This window comes from Pygocentrus nattereri, chromosome 28, assembly GCF_015220715.1.
Source record: "Pygocentrus nattereri isolate fPygNat1 chromosome 28, fPygNat1.pri, whole genome shotgun sequence".
In the NCBI taxonomy this organism is placed as follows: domain Eukaryota; kingdom Metazoa; phylum Chordata; class Actinopteri; order Characiformes; family Serrasalmidae; genus Pygocentrus; species Pygocentrus nattereri.
The window spans coordinates 12,256,409-12,274,644 of record NC_051238.1 but is presented as its reverse complement, the minus strand read 5'-3'; the positions used below and the strand labels follow the sequence as shown (position 1 = coordinate 12,274,644).

Here is an 18,236-nt window from a genome sequence, read left to right as displayed (position 1 = left end):
TGCGATTGGGGGGAAAGGTCTGTGTCGCCTGCGCGCGCGTTTGTGTTCACTCTTGGGCCACTACTTCTGGATTCCGGGAGATTTTATCTGACTTCCGGGCATCAGGGAGACACTAGACTTCCGGGAGACTTGGTATGTCTGACAATATAAGCACCATAATCACCTCAAACGACTGACTGCAACATCCACAGCTGCCGCCTTGACTTGAATCAACTAGCAGCATGCAGACACTACAAATAGCATAATAATAATAATAATAATAATAATAATAATAATACACCCTGGATAGGTCGCCAGTCCATCGCAGGGCAGACAGACAGACACGGACAGTCACTCACACCTAGTGGCAATTTAGCATGTCCAATTGGCCTGACTGCATGTCTTTGGATTCATCTCAGCAGTATCAGTAAAAACACCATTTCCCATGATGCTGTGGAACAGGAAGTGAACAAAGCTTAGCCCAGGAATGTGCCTGTGTGGCAGCTGTTGTTGAAAAGAGCGACTCTAAACTTCCAAATATTTAAGGCTCGAATATTTTATAGATGTCTTAGTTGCATCGCTTTATTTAGAGTTACCATTAAAACCCGCACATTTTCTAATCTTATTTCTTAGTGAATAATCTGCAGATCCAGGCAATCATCGCGACTTCCTCTTCCTCCTGATTGGCTGACTCGTTGTTTGTATTATTTTTCAAATAGAAGCGCCGTTTTATTTCTCTCTTGGCTTCTGTGATCTCGAGCTGCAGTAAGTCTGTCTGACCTTCCTGTTCTCTGCTCCACTGAGTTGTTCTTCTTTAGCGCTTTGCATAAAAATCACTCGAACCCTTGTTGGAAGTGAAACCACTGCCTGAACCGTTAATTTGCACTGAGAGCGGGCAGCTCAGCTACATTAGTCTGTGGAGCGTGTTTGTGCAGAGCGGAGTCTTTTTTTAATGTATGGATTTACCGTTTCTGTTCAGCTGAATCTGTTTATGATGTTCTGCTCCAGCTGCAGGGCTAAAATGAGACTCTGGTGAATCTGCTGTAAGTAGCTGTGATGGTCTGTTAGCTCTCATTTGTATTTAACTGTAGGCGACCCTTTCCTGCTGCTTCAGTAGCGTGAGAATTAATACTGTTTATTGCTTTATAATATTGATTTACTCTCACTTGTTTCGTTTCGACTTATGTGGCCGGAAAACACCTCATATCTCTGCAGAAACTGGCGAGTTGTGTTACCCACTCAGCTTTAAAGATGGTCTGATATAGTGTTAGTATCTGCATCTGAAACCTCAGTTCCAGATCTGTAGCTCTGCTCTCACTAAATATTCTGGCTGAGTTGACCAGCCTTTAGATCCTTGAGCTCACCCAGGTCAGGCGAAATGGGGGCAAGTAGATTTAAAAAGGGTTTCTTTAAAATACTTGAACACAGTGAATGGGTGTGAATTACCCGCTGAAATCAGTTTGGAGAAAGTGTACTGTGGATTATGGAGACTTTTACACTGGTCTTCAGCTCTGCTGCTATTCTATGGAGTCAAATTAGGGTCTTTAATGGTGACGAGGAAAAAAAATATATCGCAAATATAAGATTAGCATTTTGCATTTTACGTTCCTGTTTTGTTTTTGCAATACTTTCCCTCTTTTGCGTTTCTTTCTTTTGTTTGCGCGTCACACTGCTTTTCTTTGCGTCTCGCATTTTACGTTCCTCATTTTTTTTTTTTGCTCTTCTCTCTTTTCTTTGCACCGGTTTTACCCTCTGTGTGGGGGCGGGGAACGAGGCGTGGCCAAGATCGAAAGGCGTGCCGTGAACGTTCCGCGTCATCAGTTGGAGCCACCGTCACACAGCGCGGCAATTCGGTTTACTGGTATCATGGCAGACAGTCGCCCAGCTGGACCACAGCTATATACACTGATATATATACAGCTATATACACTGATATATATATACAGCTATATACACTGATATATATATATATATATATATATATATATATATATATATATATATATATATATATATATATATATATATATATACATATATACATACAGCTATATACTAGGGCTGCAAGTAACGATTATTTCAATAATCGATGAATTGGGTGATTAGTTTTTCGATTAATCGATGAATCGGAGGGTGGTGGTGATTTCCATGTCTTTATTCAGAAATAGAACATTGAATAACAGAACAAATAAATGCTTACAATAATTAAATAATAGATTAAATCAAATAACATTTATTAATAAATTATAATAAAATAAATTAAACAAAGAAAAATAAGTGCATCTCTGATGCAAACACTAAATACAAACTAACTCACTGATACAAACTCACTCACTCCCTTTCTTTAGGAACTTTGCATTGCAATGCAAAAATGTTAGCATGTCAACATGCTCCTGGCTAAGGCTGGCTCTCTTTTTAGAAACTATATTACCTGCTGCAGAGAACAGACGCTCAGACGGTGTTGAAGTACCAGGAATGCATAAATAGGACTTGGCTAGCCTAGCCAATATAGGATATCTATCTCTGTTAGCTTTCCACCACTGCAGTGCATTTTGTTCCTTGGCAATGTTTCTTTCTCCAAAGTATGTGAGGACTTCATTTCTCACTTGGTTTTGAACATCGTCCCCTTCGCTTGCTCTGTCCTCGTCTTCACCATCAGAACCAAGGAGAGAATCCAATAGGGTGGCACGAGGTCCTGATTCAGCACCTGGAGTATCGGTGGAGGTGCTACTGCAACTGCCATGCTGCTGCACATCCATCTCCCTTTTCTCTGCAAGTGCCATTGTTTGCACTTTAGTTTGGACATGCAGGACCTCTTCAGGTGAAAGAAACTTAAGTCTCCTAAACCTTGGGTCAAGGGCTGTTGCAAGAATCACTGTGTTAGGAGTTGTATCTGAGAAAGAAGTCTCCTCTCTCCATCGCTCCTGTAGATGCTGTGTAGCAGTCAGTTGGAAAGCCCGGAGTGGGGCTGACTCGAAGGCAGCACTCTGGGTGGACTTCAATAGCCCCTTCACAAGTGGAGGGATGGCAGATATTGTTGTGTATTTCTGTCCACTCATGAACACAGTGGCACATTCAAAAGGCTTGAGAGCTGTTGAAAGCTCTCCCAGAAGGCTCCACTGTTCTGGTTTCAAATCCAGGTACCTTTTGCCTCTCGATGTGATAGAGCTGTCTGACAGTGTTGCTGTTACAGGCCACCTTTGCTCAAGCAGTCGGCTTATCATATAGAATGTACTGTTCCATCTAGTGCTAACATCTTGAACAAGGCTGTGCTCAGGTGTGGCCATTTGTTGTTGTTTGTCCTTGAGCTTTGTGCATGCCAGCTCACTTTTCTTAAAATGTTGAACTAGACATCTTGTAGCCCCAATAGCTTTTTCAATGCTTGGATGCTTCAATGCAGCATTGATCACAAGTTGCAAGGTATGGCCAGTGCAACGCACAGAAGACCATCCATGCTTCTCCACCAGGATGTTTGCTGCAGCCACAACATTGGCACCATTGTCATGCACTATGGCAATGATTTTACTAGCAGGAATTTCAAACCTAGCTACTACCTCCTCCAACCACTCTGCGATGTTAGATGCAGTATGTCTATCCTGCAGTGGCATGGTGGTGAGGCAGATAGACTGCATGTCCCAGTCATCAGTGATGTAGTGGCAGGTAATCCCAAGATAGGCTTCATTGGCTACACTTGTCCATATATCAGCAGTGAGAGCAAGTTTGCTGTGGTTTGTGTTAGTCACAGTCCTCACTTCCTTGAAAGTCTCTTCATATTTTCTCTCCATGAGCTTTGTAAAATGTGTCCTTGAGGGAAGAGTGTAACCTGGATTAAAGGTGCAGATCATTCTATTGAAGCCTTCATCTTCAACCATGGACAGAGGCCTCATGTCAGTGATGATCATGTTGAGAATGCTTTCAGTCAAGACAGTGGTTTGTTGTGGTGTACATGACTTTCCCATCATGAAGCCTGCCATTGTTTGCTGTTTTTTTCTGGAATGAGAAAGACAGTATAGTATGAGTATGTATGCATAATTTAAACAGGTCAATAAATAAATTTATTTGCAGTATTAGGTTAAGGCATGTAAGTAGCCTAGCACAAGATACACACACATTTGCGCAATATGTAGCACAGTGTGTAAAAACTAATAATTACACAAATTTGAGTAGCTCTTATGCTACCTTAATCCCTGTCTAAATGCAAATCATTCTGCCTCACTCACATACAGTGCAATGTCTTCACTCATACTTTGTCAGAAAACTAAAACTTGAAGCTTAATCATTAATTACCACCATTTTGTACAAGTTATATGTATTTAGATAGCACATTTAAACACTGCTTAAGCAATTAAACTGAAATAAGAAGTAACACATGTACTCTTTCACTATCATTACCCAGCTAACAAGCTAAAAACCGTGCTATGCCGGCTCGCATAGTGTGAGTGCGCCGTTACGTTTCCTCACTTCAAAACGAAACAAACTCGACTTGTATTGACTTGATGATATTGTAGTGACTTACCCTGCTGTTGAGCTCCCTTCATCCACATCGGTGAGTCCAACATGTTTCCGTTTCAGGTGCTGTATCATCACCGTGGTGCTCCCGTGCCAGGTCAAATCACTTTTGCAAAGCTTGCATGTTACACATTTTTTTTAGTTGTGTGAAGCGTGAAGTGCTCCCACACTTTTGAGGACTTAAGCCGAACCCTTTTCTCTGCGTCGGTCATGTTTCCTTTGTAGAATTTATTTATATGTTAAAGATATGTTAAATGTTAACTTAATGTTAAACTTATTTTAAAGAATCCGGCTCCGCCTCGCTATGTTCAACTCGCTCTTTTTTTTTTTGCGTTGACGAAGCGCCGCAGGTGACGTAAGCTAATATGACAAGGCGAGTGAAACATAAATCGTGCGACACAACGAATCGATAATCAAATTCGTTGCCAACACTTTTAATAATCGATTATTATCGATTCGTTGTTGCAGCCCTACTATATACACTGATATATATATCCATCCATCCATCATCTTCCGCTTCTCCGGGGTTCGGGTCGCGGGGGCAGCATCCTGAGCAATGAAGCCCAGACCTCCCTTTCCCCAGCCACTTCCACTAGCTCCCTGGGAGGGATTCCGAGGCGCTCCCAGGCCAGCTGGGCGATATAGTCACGCCAGCGTGTCCTGTGTCTTCCCCGGGGTCTCCTCCCCGGTGGACTTGCCTGTGACACCTCCCAAGGGAGGCGTCCAGGAGGCATCCTAACAAGATGCCCGAACCACCTCAACTGGCTCCTCTCGACGTGAAGAAGCAGCGGCTCTACTCCGAGTCCCTCCCGGATGACCGAACTTCTCACCCTATCTCTAAGGGAGAGTCCAGCCACCCTGCGGAGGAAACTCATTTCAGCCGCTTGTATTCGCGATCTCGTTCTTTCGGTCATTACCCAAAGCTCATGACCATAGGTGAGGGTGGGAACATAGATCGACCAGTAAATCGAGAGCCTTGCCTTATGGCTCAGCTCTTTCTTTACCACAACAGACCGGTAAAGAGCCCGCATCACTGCTGACCCAGCACCAATCCGCCTGTCAATCTCCCGCTCCCTTGTACCATCACTCGTGAACAAGACCCCAAGATACTTAAACTCCTCCACTTGAGGCAAGAGCTCATCCCCGACCCAGAGAGGGCTCTCCACCCTTTCCCGCGTGAGAACCATGGCCTCGGATTTGGAGGTACTGATCCTCATCCCGGCCGCTTCACACTCGGCTGCAAACCGATCCAGTGAAAGCTGAAGTTCATGGCCTGATGTCCCCAATAGGACCACATCATCTGCAAACAGCAGCGATGTGACCCTGAGGTCACCAAACCGGACACCCTCCATCCCCTGACTGCGCCTAGAAATTCTATCCATAAAAATTATGAATAGAATCGGTGACAAAGGGCAGCCCTGACGGAGTCCAACTCTCACTGGGAAAAAGTATGACTTACTGCCGGCCATGCGAACCAGGCTCCTGCTTTGTTTGTACAGGGCCTGAATGGCTCGTAGCAAAGAGCCATGTACCCCGTACTCCCGAAGCACCTCCCACAGAATACCCCGGGGAACACAGTCGAATGCCTTCTCCAAATCCACAAAGCACATGTGGACTGGTTGGGCAAACTCCCATGAACCCTCGAGAATCCTGGAGAGGGTAAAGAGTTGGTCCAGTGTTCCACGACCAGGGCGGAACCCGCACTGCTCCTCCTGGATCCGAGGTTCGACTATAAGCCGGACTCTCTTCTCCAGTACCCTTGCATAGACCTTACCAGGGAGGCTGAGGAGTGTGATTCCCCTGTAGTTGGAACACACCCTCCGGTCCCCCTTTTTAAAAAGAGGCACCACCACCCCAGTCTGCCAATCAAGTGGCACCACCCCCGATGTCCATGCAATGTTGAAAAGGCGTGTCAGCCAAGACAGCCCCACAACATCCAGAGCCTTGAGGAACTCGGGACGGATCTCATCCACCCCTGCAGCCCTGCCGCCAAGGAGCTTTTTAACTACCTTAGCGACTTCGGCCTCAGTAATGGACAAGCCTATTCCCGTGTCCCCAGACTCTGCCTCCTCACTGGAGAACATGTTGGTGGGATTGAGAAGGTCCTCAAAGTATTCCTTCCACCGCCCAATGATGTCTTCAGTCGAAGTCAGCAGCACACCATCTCCACTATATACAGTGCTAGTGGCACACTGCTTTCCCCTTCTGAGTCGCCTGACGGTTTGCCAGAATCTTTTCGGAGCCGACTTAAAGTCACTTTCCAAGGCCTCACCGAACTCTTCCCACACCCGGGTTTTTGCCTTGGCAACGACTGAAGCCGCAGATCGCTTGGCCTGTCGATACCTGCCAGCTGCCTCTGGTGTCCTACAGGCCAACCATGTCCGGTAGGACTCCTTCTTCAGCTTGACGGCATCTCTCACCTGGGGTGTCCACCACCGGGTTCGAGGATTACCGCCCCGACAGGCACCAACTACCTTGCGACCACAGCTACAGTCAGCCGCTTCAACAATGGAGGAGCGGAACATGGCCCATTCTGAGTCAATGTCCCCCACCTCCCCCGATATCTGGTCAAAGTTCTGACGGAGGTGTGAGTTGAAGATCAATCTGACAGGTTCTTCTGCCAGACGTTCCCAGCAGACCCTCACTATACGTTTGGGTTTGCCTGGTCTGACTGGCATCTTCCCCCACCACCTGATCCAACTCACCACCAGGTGGTGATCAGTTGACAGCTCAGCTCCTCTCTTTACCCGAGTGTCCAGTACACATGGCCGCAAGTCCGCTGACACGACTACAAAGTCAATCATTGAACTGCGGCCTAGGGTGTCCTGGTGCCATGTGCACTTATGGACATCCTTGTGTTCAAACATGGTGTTCGTTATGGACAAACTGTGGTTTGCACAGAAGTCCAAAAACTGAACACCACTCGGGTTCAGATCAGAGAGGCCATTCCTCCCAATCACACCCCTCCAGGTCTTACTGTCGTTGCCCACGTGAGCGTTGAAGTCCCCCAGTAGGACAATCGAGTCTCCAGGAGGAGCACTTTCAAGCACCCCTTCCAAGGACTCTATGAAGGCTGGGTATTCTGAACTGCTGTTCGGTGCATAAGCACAGACAACAGTCAGGACCCGTTCCCCAACCCGAAGGCGTAGGGAAGCTACCCTCTCGTCCACCGGGGAAAACCCCAACATACAGGCGCCGAGTCGAGGGGCTATGAGAAAGCCCACACCTGCCCGCCGCCTCTCACCATGGGCAACTCCAGAAAAGAAAAAAGTCCAGCCCCTCTCAAGGAGATTGGACCCAGAGCCCAAGCTGTGTGTTGAGGTGAGCCCGACTATATCTAGCCGGTATCTCTCGACCTCGCGCACCAACTCAGGCTCCTTCCCCGCCAGTGAGGTAACGTTCCAAGTTCCAAAAGCCAGTTTCAGCAACCGAGGATCAGAACGCCAAGGCCCACGCCTTCGGACACTGCCCGATCCACAATGCACCGCACCCCTACTACTGCCCCTCCCATCGGTGGTGGGTCGATGGGAGGGACTTTATATATATATATATATATATATATATATATATATATATATATATATATATATATATATATATATATATATATATATATATATATATATATATATATATATATATATACACATACATACATACATACATACATACAGGTATATACAAGCTGAGGGAACTACTGAGGACAAGTTGTAAGCCTTCTGTGCCGAACCATGTCTAGGTAGAAAGTGGTAAATCTGCACGTTCTGGTGTCTCCTTCTGCATCACACACACACTTGAACACAGTAAAGGCTTCATGACCATCTAATTAGTTCCGGTGCTGACAAAACACCAACATGTGCAAGACAGGAGTACTCCAGGACCAGGATTGGGAACCACTGGCCTGATTCAGTAGACCAGTAGTTTTCAGCTCCAAGTGTGTGTGTGATGCAGAAGGAGACACCAGAACGTGCAGATTTACCACTTTCTACCTAGACATGGTTCGGCACAGAAGGCTTACAACTTGTCCTCAGTAGTTCCCTCAGCTTGTGTGTATATATATCAGTGTATATAGCTGTATAAATATCAGTGTATATAGCTGTGGTCCAGCTGGGCGACTGTCTGCCATGATACCAGTAAACCGAATTGCCGCGCTGTGTGACGGTGGCTCCAACTGATGACGCGGAACGTTCACGGCACGCCTTTCGCTCTTGGCCACGCCTCTTTCCCCGCCCCCACACAGAGGGTAAAACCGGATCAAAGAAAAGAGAGAAGCGCAAAAAAAAAAATGAGGAACGTAAAACGCGAGACGCTCAAACAAAAGAAAGAAACGCAAAAGGGAGAAAGTATTGCAAAAAAAAGCAGCAACATAAAATGTGAAATGCAAAGAAAAGAAAGAAACGCAAAAGAGGGAAAGTATTGCAAAAAAAAAAAGGAACGTAAAATGCTAATCTTATATTTGCGATATATTTTTTTTCTCGTCACCATTAAAGACCCTAATTTGACTCCATACCTCTCCAGCTTATCTGCTGCACATCAAATACTACGGAAGGGACTCGCAGTACAAAAGCAAGGGCAGCGGTGAGTTCAAGACGGTGTGGTGGTTAAACGAGTAGGGAAGGATAAGCCAACCATAAAATGGAGAACGAAAACGCCATAACTTTGAGCTGTGAGGAAAATGAGGAGCGAGCTGTTAATAATCCTAAGAAAATTCAAGAATGTAAGGCAACGTTTGAAAACGAAGCTACAGTGGGTGCAGTAGGACACAAACTAAAGGAAACTGCACAAAACAAAGAGAGTTCTTGCTGAATTTACAAGTAGCGCCAATGTTCAGGATGTTTTAGAAGTACTTAGACGTTCAGATCGACCACGAGTGCTCACAGAAAAAATGCTTGCATACCAGAATGACGAGCAGATGAAAAGGGAAAGAAAACTGGTGAACGTTTATGAACAATGGAAAGTCCAAGCTCGTAAAGCAAGACAAGAATTAAAAACTGATATATCAGAAAAGCATCTGGCAGCTCTTGCAGGCAGTCTCGAGAAAGGAAAAAATGATCTTATGAAAATCTACAACGAATTGAGAGTGCATAAAACACCTGATGCTGAACTACGGAGAAAGGTTGATGCTTGTGAGGCTGTAACCAGTGACATCATCAAGATAGTGTATGAAAGGCATAAATGGTAAATTTGATGCAGGATATGAAGGACAGCGTTTGCGTGAGCTACGTGTTCCTGATTACGCTCACTCCATTTGTGGCTCAACTGTTTCAGGGTCAAAAATTAGTCAGCATTCTATGTCTTTCTGTAGCTGCCAAACGAGCAGATGCAGCTGCAGAATTAGCCGCAAAAGAGGCTGAATACAAGGTGCTACTGGAGGAAAGGAAACAAAAGGAAAAAATAAGAACTTTAGAGGAGCATCACAGAAAGGAACTGGAAAGGCAGAAGTCTGAATTAGAACGCTTGCAAGCAGAAAGGGACTTGAAAGCAGCTCATGCCAGACTCGTAGCCTATAACAGAGAAGTAAACCAGGAGATGGACAGAGAATCTGTCCAGCCAGACTCTGAAATACAGAGCTATGTTCAGAGCTCAGCTTGTATATAGCTGTATATATATCAGTGTATATAGCTGTATATATATCAGTGTATATAGCTGTGGTCCAGCTGGGCGACCGTTTGCCATGATACCAGTAAACCGAATTGCCGCGCTGTGTGACGGTGGCTCCAGCTGATGACGCGGAACGTTCACGGCACGCCTTTCGATCTTGGCCACGCCTCGTTCCCCGCCCCCACACAGAGGGTAAAACCGGAGCAAAGAAAAGAGAGAAGAGCAAAAAAAAATGAGGAACGTAAAATGCGAGACGCAAAGAAAAGCAGTGTGACGCGCAAACAAAAGAAAGAAACGCAAAAGGGAGAAAGTATTGCAAAAAAAAGCAGCAACATAAAATGTGAAATGCAAACAAAAGAAAGAAACGCAAAAGAGGGAAAGTATTGCAAAAACAAAACAGGAACGTAAAATGCTAATCTTATATTTGCGATATTTATTTTTTTTTCTCGTCACCATTAAAGACCCTAATTTGACTCCATACTATTCAGAAAACTGACGCTTTCAGGCGTGAAGCGATTCGTGTCGCAGTGCTGAAAACGAAGCGTCCAGTGAGGTACGGCTGCGCACAGCTGAGGTGTCAGGCTCCAGTGCTTTGACGGAGTTTGTGTAATGCTATATTTAGATAGGATGGCGTTTCAGCTTCGATTTAGTGATGTACAAACAAGGCAGGTGCTGTGCTGTCATGGTGGTCTGATGATCTGATGCTGCTCTGGTCTGTATACTTTAATTACCAGTAAAAGTGCTTACTTAACAAACAGTGGAAAACGTTTGTCTCAGTTTGTTTTAGTTTCAGTTCCCTGAAAAATACTGAGCCAAATTTATAAGTGTTTTATAAAGGTACTGTTTTCCAGAGAGCCCCAGAATATTCAGTCCTTTCATAAGGTAAGGTGTGTCAGAAATCTTAAATTTCATCAGTGTCCTTTTGTAGACTCTGAGGTTAAATGCAATCAGCATCAGCGTTTAATATTAATGGCAGCAATATCCCAAAATAATGCCTCTTGCCTCACTTATCTAATTTGCCACCTCAACTGGTAATCGGTTCACATTTTGTTGCCTAGTTCAACATCTCAGTCTACACTGTACAAGACATTATTGAATACAAATGTATAACATGCATCTGTGGCCTGTATTACATATGTAAAATTAGGAATCCCTTGTGGTATCTGGTGGTTCTTGCAGCTGCAGAAGCAAACACAGCCTGTAGTGATAAAAACACTTGGCGCTGTAACAGTATAACTGTAACTGACAAACCGTCTCAGTGTGGCAGCAGTTGATATCACTCTCTTCACCTTCTCTGTTGTTAATGTTTTTGTAGTCCTTTAAGAAAGTGATCAATGTTTAAATAGCTAATGTGTACATACAAGCTAAAATATTACATAAAATAAAAGACGGGTGTTCTCTTTATCCATTGCCTAATCCATTTCAATGAATGAAAGCCTTTTATTTTGATCCAGTGAGAATTCCATAACAGATCAACTATTTCTTGTTATCCAATAGGCGAAAACAAGTGGACATTAACACCACATGCCTTTTATCTTGTTTTTTTTCCTCTTCATTTTCTTTTATTTCTTTTCTGTTTTTCTTCTCTAGATGTGTATGTTGAGCATCTTACACAACATAGTGGCACAGTAATAACCCAGAAGTCGTTAGTGGCCCCAGTGGTTATGCTGCTTATGTTGATTATTATTTAGAGCCGGCACTGTGCTTTGAAAGTATTACAAATGTAGGCAGTAAATTACAAGTAAACATACACTTGGTAGGAACAGATATCACATTCTTATTAGTAGCTATGCTAAAATGCGCAAAACACAAAAAAAAAATAAATAAATAAAATGTTGGATTTATTTGATGTTATGTCAAGTGGTTCCAATGCAATTGTATTAAGAAGCTTTTAAGATGTGTAATTAAATAATATTAAAATTAATGTAGCTATGTTTTTATTAAAGTAGAAAAGGAACAAAGGTAATAGGTTTAGGTTGGAGCTACTCAGCTGTTGTACAGTTATACTCATAGCAGTTTTATATAAGTTACCTACTTATAGCAGTAGGTTACATGGTAACTTGTAATTACAGCCAACATTAAGGCAGCTAGTCAATAAACCATGGAGTATAAGAAAAATGCACTCACAATAGACGGTAAGCCAAACAATAAACATGAAGAGGGTGTATAAAACGAGTAAAACAAGTAAGACAGTGTGCAAATATAGAATGCCAGGAGCCAATGGGAAAGATGTTGAGTTTTACAAGTTTGCATTGACCAAACAAACACCTATGAAGTGAATCGGATGGATTAAATTAATCGAAACACAACTTTTCACTGACTTATATGCATTTGTTAAGTAATGCCAATAACATATCACTGAGATACATTATATATTATGAATGACCAAAGCATTGAGGGATAAGTTAAAAAATAATGTATATTATTTTTAAGTGGCGGCGTAGGGTGAGAGCAGTGGTGCAGCCTGTGAATACTGGCCCAGGTTTACTCATTGAAATATTAATAATAATAACAACAGTGACACTGGTTAAAACCAACGACAGTGATTTTCATTTTTCTGAACGTTGGTGGTGTGAGAGACAGATGGACTCTGAGGATATATAAGCTGATCAACTTTCTGAAAGCCTTTCTGAAAAACTGCTTTTATTTTCAATATAGTGTTCACAGATGGGTGCAGTGAGATCCATTTCACTTTGAGAAGCTGCTTCTTTCTGCCTCCATCACATTTTCTTTTTGTCTCTTTCAGTGTACTCTGGAAAAACTCTGGCTTTCCTTCCTGCGAGTGTGGACTGACATGCTCTTATATGATTCCTTCATCACATGGTTAGCATTATTAAAACTCATTGCCATAATGCTCTGCAGAGCATGTGATCGTGCTGAGTATGAAATTAGTGGCGAGTGCTGCCCATTGTGTTCTGCAGGTAAGATTTTAGTTTTATTAGATTTAGATTTTTATAATGCTATTTTCATGATGCTGTAAATAACAATGTGGGAACATTGCTGAGGTTCTGTATCAGCATGTAAATAAATATGCACATTTATGTTTGTTGTAATATGTTTATCAAAAGTAGTCACTGACTACTGAACTGTACATCTTGTAAGCTTGAGAGTGGACTGCTGTGTTTCAGGACAACATGTATATAAACACTGCTCAGGAGATTCCAGCACAACGTGTGTGCAATGCAGTCAGTCCACATACATTGATTTTCCAAACGGTTTGATAAGCTGCTTCTCCTGCACTTTGTGTGATGAAGGTAAAGACTATTAACACTTTGGAAAAACTGTTGTATGCAAAAAATGTCTTGGTCTTTTTTTAATCATAACGCTTCTTTTACCCTATTCAGTGTTTAACATCTATAAATAAATGATTGACACTTTTTTTTGCTTTGTATTTAATTACTTTTCCTAATTTAATGAATGAGTAACAAATGAGTAAACCTAGAATTAACATGTTTTCCGTGTCCTGTACACATTTTGTACACATCATTGTTCTTTGACCCCCATGAAAACATGAGAAACATCAGCATTTTACACAAATGTTTTGCTTGTTTTAAGTGACATGCAATTTTATAAACTTCAAAAAAGCCTCCCTCTGCTTTAGGCCTCTAGCCTAACATAACTATACCTGTATTGCAAGAGCCACTGGTAGAGTTCCCTTGACATGTGGGAGGGGAAAAATTCCCCTAGAACTTTGATATTTCCCAGAGGTTTTAATTGCTGGGGTCAAACTGGATAACAGGAGGGTTAAATAAATGGTAAAATATTGTTTTACATTTAAATAGTGTGCATTCCTTTATACTGTCAGTGTTGCCACACCTGTATGTACCTTTTAAAAGATCAATGAATTTTTTTTTGTTGTTTGTTTTTTGTGAGATGGCTGTGCACCAATTTATCTCATAGGAACCCTCTCAAAAGTTAGGATGGGAGTTCAGCTTATTGAGCTGAAAAAAATATGAATGGTTTAACTATGAGCCGTTTTTAGGGGTTCATTTAAAAGAACATCCCTGCTTATGTATTCCATTTTATTTTCTTTCTTCAGGTATTGGATTAAGAACAAAACAAGAATGCCAATCATCTGCAGACACTCTGTGTGAACCTCTATTGGGGTATTATTGTATAGAAACACATGGCAAGAACTGCAGAAAAGCAAGACAGCACTCCACCTGCCTTCCTGGACAATATATCAACGAAACTGGTCAGTACTGTACAGTCTGCTAAAATGAGAGTGAATCTAAACTGATATTTTAACCCTAAAAAAGAATGAAGTAACCATATGATATACACTCACCGGCCACTTTATTAGGTGCTAGGAAAAGTGTGGACCACCTTCTGCCTTCAGAACTGCCTTAATTCTTCATGGCATACTTTCAACAAGGTGTTGGAAACGTTCCTCAGAGATTTTGGTTGGTTATTTGAGTTACTGTTGCCTTATTGTTGACCATTCTCTGTAAACCCTAGAGATGGTTGTGCGTGAAAATCCCAGTAGATCAGCAGTTTCTGAAAAACTCTGGCATGCCCGTCTGGCACTGACAATCATTTTCAACCTATATTCAGTTGAATACACTACAAAGACAAGATATTTAATGTTCAAACTATATTTAATGTTTTTTGCAAATATTCACTTTTGAATTTGATGCAACACGTTCCACTGAAGTTGTGACACTAGCAACAAAAGACTGGGAAAGTTGAGGAATGGTCAAAAAACACCTGTTTGGAACATTCCACAGGTGAACAGGTTAATTAGAAACAGGTGAGTATCATTATTGGATATAAAGGGAGCATCCACTTTGACAACAACTGTGTGCAAATAGCTTTACAATTTTAAGAACAACATTTCTCAATGTGCAATTGCAGAGAATTTAGGGATTTCATCATCTACAGTCCATAATATCATCAAAAGATTCAGAGAATCTGGAGAAATCTCTGCAAGTAAGCTGCAAGGCAGAAAACCAACATTGAATGCCCGTGACCTTCGATCCCTCAGATGGCACTGCATAAAAAACCAACATCATTCTGTAACGGATATTACCACATGGGCTCAGGAACACTTCAGAAAACCACTGTCAGTGAACACAGTTCGTTGCTCCATCTACAAGTGCAAGTTAAAACTCTGCCATGCAAAGCGAAAGCCACATATCAACAACACCCAGAAACGCTGCCGGCTTCTCTGGGCCCGAGCTCATCTGAGATGGACAGACGCAAAGTGGAAAAGTGTCCTGTGGTCTGTCAAGTCCACATTTCAGATTGTTTTTGGAAATCATGGACGTCGTGTCCTCCGGGCCAAAGAGGAAAAGGACTGTCCACATTATCAGCGCAAAGTTCAAAAGCCAGCATCTCTGATGGTATGGGGGTGTGTTAGTGCCCATGGCATGGGTAACTTGCACATCTGTGAAGGCACCATTAATGCTGAAAGGTACATACAGGTTTTGCAGCAACATCTGCTGCCATCCAAGCAACATCTTTTTCAGGGACGTCCTGCTTATTTCAGCAAGACAATGCCAAGCCACATTCTGCACGTGTTACAACAGCGTGGCTTCGTAGTAAAAGAGTGTGGGTACTAGCCTGCCTGCAGTCCAGACCGGTCTCCCATTGAAAACGTGTGGCGCATTATGAAGCATAAAATACGACAACAGAGACCCCGGACTGTTGAGCAACTGAAGTTGTACATCAAGCAAGAATGGGAAAGAATTCCACCTACAAAGCTTCAACAATTAGTGTCCTCAGTTCCCAAACACTTATTGAGTGTTGTTGAAAGGAAAAGTGATGTAACTCAGTAGTAAACATGCCCCGTCCCAACTTCTTTGGAATGTGTTGCAGGCATCAAATTCAAAATGAGTGAATATTTGCAAAAAACAATGAAGTTTATCCGTTAGAACATTAAATATCTTGTCTTTGTAGTGTATTCAATTGAATATAAGTTGAAAAGGATTTGCAAATCATTGTATTCTGTTTTTATTTGTTTTACACAACGTCCCAACTTCATTGGAATTGGGGTTGTACTAGTGTCACTTATATTTTAGCTGTTTAGTGTTTGCAGTGAAAACTGCTACACAATCTCGTGTAGGTCATGTGATTGATATTCAGATAGTCATGTTACTAACTTCTCGGTGTGTGTTTGTGTCTTTACAGGTACAGCTTTTACAGATACTGTTTGTAAAGACTGCTCGAAAGGTTCATATTCAGATGGCTCTTTCACAGTCTGTAAACCACATAGAAAGTGAGTATAGTCTGTGACTGATCATCTGTATCCAGTAGGCTTGTTCTTATAGATCTAAATACAATGTATTCCTTTCTCAGGTGTGAATCTGAGGGACGGATAACAACCACACCAGGAACAAAGTCGTCCGATTCTGAATGTACAGATAAACGTTCTCATTTTCTCTCTTTAGTCGCCATTTTTTTACCTGCGTTACTAATGTTAGGGTTGGCATTATGGGTGTTGTATTTAAGCAAAAAAAGAATACACAGACAAGAAAATGAAATTGATTTACCATCAACCCCAGCACAGTGACACAGACCATCATTTATGATCTTTTTTTTTTCCATAATTTGTCTTTGATGTTTGTTCGTTTCACTCATTTGTATTCTTCTCTGTCCTGTGTACCTTTTTAATAAAAATATTTATTTCTAAACTTTAATACTTTTTATAAATGTTTTGCATTTCATTGTCTCTCTTTTTAAGGGCACAGTAACAACGTTACTAGCCTTTGTATGCTGTAAGTGATTTGAGAAATTTATTTATAAAAACAAAAAAACTGGTAGAACATGTGGTTGGCGTGCGTCATTGGATAACACCTTGTGCGTGAGGAAGTTGGATGCCATTCTCTCAGGTTTAAACCTAAATAAAGCATCAGTGACTCAGCATTCTATCAAACCTGATCAGGCTTGCTTGCTTGAATATGGCTTTTCTGCAAATTTCAGTGTACAATTTCCATTTATTTCCTGCATTTAACATGTTGGAAAAAAACATTTGAAATTATTAGTATACAATGTGAATGGAAGCAGAAAACTAAAATATCAGAGTTCTAAATTTGCAACTACTGTTTTCTGCGTTATAGATATCATTTGCTGACCTATGCCATAACAATTACCACCCCCACTTCCAGGTAGTAGACATCAAATCTTAATCTTCTCCTTAGGGTTTTCACCATTTCACTTTGTCTGCCATTGTTCACTAGGCAACAGACAAAGTCTGACCATCAGTAAGCTGTCCTTGACTAACAGCTTTAATGACAACAGTATGCCTTGCATTGAAGACATTGCTTACTTATTAATCTCAAGAAGAAGCGAAGTACTCATAGAACATAGTTCATTGTCTTACCAATGGGGACATTGTCTTTGGTCTGACCTCAGACACAGTCGCTAAGACATTTAGAATTCAGTTACACCAGTGAGTCAATGAGTGTTTATATTCACATAATAATCTGATAAATGCAGAAAATTTGATTTTGTCAATAATTTGTTCAATGTGTTTACATGCACTTGGGTAATTAGATAATAGAGAAACTCTGGGTCTACTTGATTCAGGCAGTATTCAGTTTTATGCTTTGTAACCTGTCAATGGACTCATAGAAGATGTGATGTAAACATCAAGTCACTTTAGTGGAAAATATTAATATAGATCATATAAAAGGTGATGAATATTTAAATCCTTTTCGTCAAGCATGTAGTTTGCAGCACAGCAGCAAATTACTGCTGTCAGAATCTTCATTGTTGTTTTTCAGATTTTGACCATTTAAAAATGCTTGTTTCCCTTTACATTGTATGTAAATTTTATGATGAATTGACCAACAGAATTGCTTGGAAAAAAGTCTGGTTCCATTGTCTGGTTCCATCCTGTAAAGTTATTTTAGAGATACATGAAATACTACTTAATGTTTCTGAGACAGCAGTCTGTTTTTGCACATGTACAGAGTGAGATAACTGAAAGAAATCAGAGTAAGGGTGTACATGCACTGAAAAACCCAATTACTGAGCTAAAATCCAACTGTCTTTATTGGATTTCATAATCAGATTCCTAGACCTTAATTTGTAACTAAAATCAACTAAATTTATTAACAGTTGTGACGTTATGTCAAATGTATCCACGTACCATGTCACAGAGATATCTACTGAAGTTAGCGTGTTAACCAGCTAGTCCCAGCCCA

General features: G+C 41.8%; 2 protein-coding genes across 2 annotated transcripts; one reads left to right on the top strand and one right to left on the bottom strand.

Moving 5' to 3' along the window:
- LOC108414119 (tumor necrosis factor receptor superfamily member 14-like) lies at positions 1–16,727 on the top strand. Its single transcript, XM_037535603.1, has 6 exons — positions 1–132; positions 12,836–13,010; positions 13,218–13,343; positions 14,129–14,284; positions 16,219–16,306; positions 16,387–16,727. The coding sequence occupies exons 2-6, from the start codon at positions 12,884–12,886 to the stop codon at positions 16,598–16,600; spliced, it is 711 nt and encodes a 236-aa protein (XP_037391500.1). The 5' UTR covers positions 1–132; positions 12,836–12,883; the 3' UTR covers positions 16,601–16,727.
- Positions 2,307–3,881, bottom strand: LOC119262649 (E3 SUMO-protein ligase ZBED1-like). The gene has a single exon (XM_037535631.1). It carries the CDS (start codon positions 3,879–3,881, stop codon positions 2,307–2,309), a length of 1,575 nt encoding a protein of 524 aa, XP_037391528.1.
- Positions 16,728–18,236: the final 1,509 nt, after the last annotated feature.

Excerpts from the sequence above, each read along its gene's own strand:
- LOC119262649 (XM_037535631.1), bottom strand. The coding sequence starts at position 3,881 with ATGATCATCACTGACATGAGGCCTCTGTCCATGGTTGAAGATGAAGGC.
- LOC108414119 (XM_037535603.1), top strand. The coding sequence starts at position 12,884 with ATGCTCTTATATGATTCCTTCATCACATGGTTAGCATTATTAAAACTC. Across the intron at positions 13,011-13,217 it reads CTGCCCATTGTGTTCTGCAG|GACAACATGTATATAAACAC; the intron begins GTAAGATTTTAG and ends GCTGTGTTTCAG. Across the intron at positions 16,307-16,386 it reads GTCTGTAAACCACATAGAAA|GTGTGAATCTGAGGGACGGA; the intron begins GTGAGTATAGTC and ends TTCCTTTCTCAG.